This window comes from Morone saxatilis, unplaced genomic scaffold (genome assembly GCF_004916995.1).
Source record: "Morone saxatilis isolate NCDOM2014 unplaced genomic scaffold, NCSU_SB_2.0 Contig16, whole genome shotgun sequence".
Classification (NCBI taxonomy): domain Eukaryota; kingdom Metazoa; phylum Chordata; class Actinopteri; family Moronidae; genus Morone; species Morone saxatilis.
The window spans coordinates 4,665,101-4,665,556 of record NW_023339718.1 but is presented as its reverse complement, the minus strand read 5'-3'; the positions used below and the strand labels follow the sequence as shown (position 1 = coordinate 4,665,556).

At 50.2% G+C, this 456-nt stretch overlaps 1 protein-coding gene across 1 annotated transcript in view; it reads left to right on the top strand.

The window, feature by feature from the left end:
* Positions 1-415, top strand: part of chmp7 (charged multivesicular body protein 7) — a gene marked incomplete at both ends in the record, with an annotated part of 3,418 nt that extends 3,003 nt beyond the window's left edge. Inside the window, 2 exon segments of the mRNA XM_035659220.1 lie at positions 41-98; positions 182-415. Of these exon segments, the coding sequence (XP_035515113.1) occupies positions 41-98; positions 182-415 (292 nt within the window).
* Between the last annotated feature and the right edge of the window lie 41 nt (positions 416-456).

Sequence of the window (456 nt, the reverse complement as noted above, 5' to 3'; positions counted from 1 at the left end):
TGAATCTTCCTAATGTGTGTTTCCTCTATTTTTTAACCAGCTGTGTGACACTCAAGACGAGGTGAACCAGACTATATCGGGTGGCGTGACCAGTGCAGGTATGTCGTGCCGTCAGTCTTATAATCTGTTACATATATGAATACGAAGGAGATCTTAAGGTTGTCTCCTTCGTGTTTTGCAGATGAAGACATGGACGAGTTGGAGAATGAACTGAAATCTTTGTTGGACGAGTCGAAGCCGGATTCTGTCTCAGGTTTACCTGAAGTCCCGACGGGCGGTCTGCGGGCCCCGGGGGAGCCGAGCCTCCCGGGTAACGACCTGCTCGACTCTCTGCCGGCCGTACCGTACAGGCAGCTGGATATCAGCGCGGAGCAGCTGGAGGAGGAACTCAATCAGTTAACTCTTACAGATTCAGGTGTGCACTTTCAGCTTTTATACATCTCTCTCTCTCTCTCT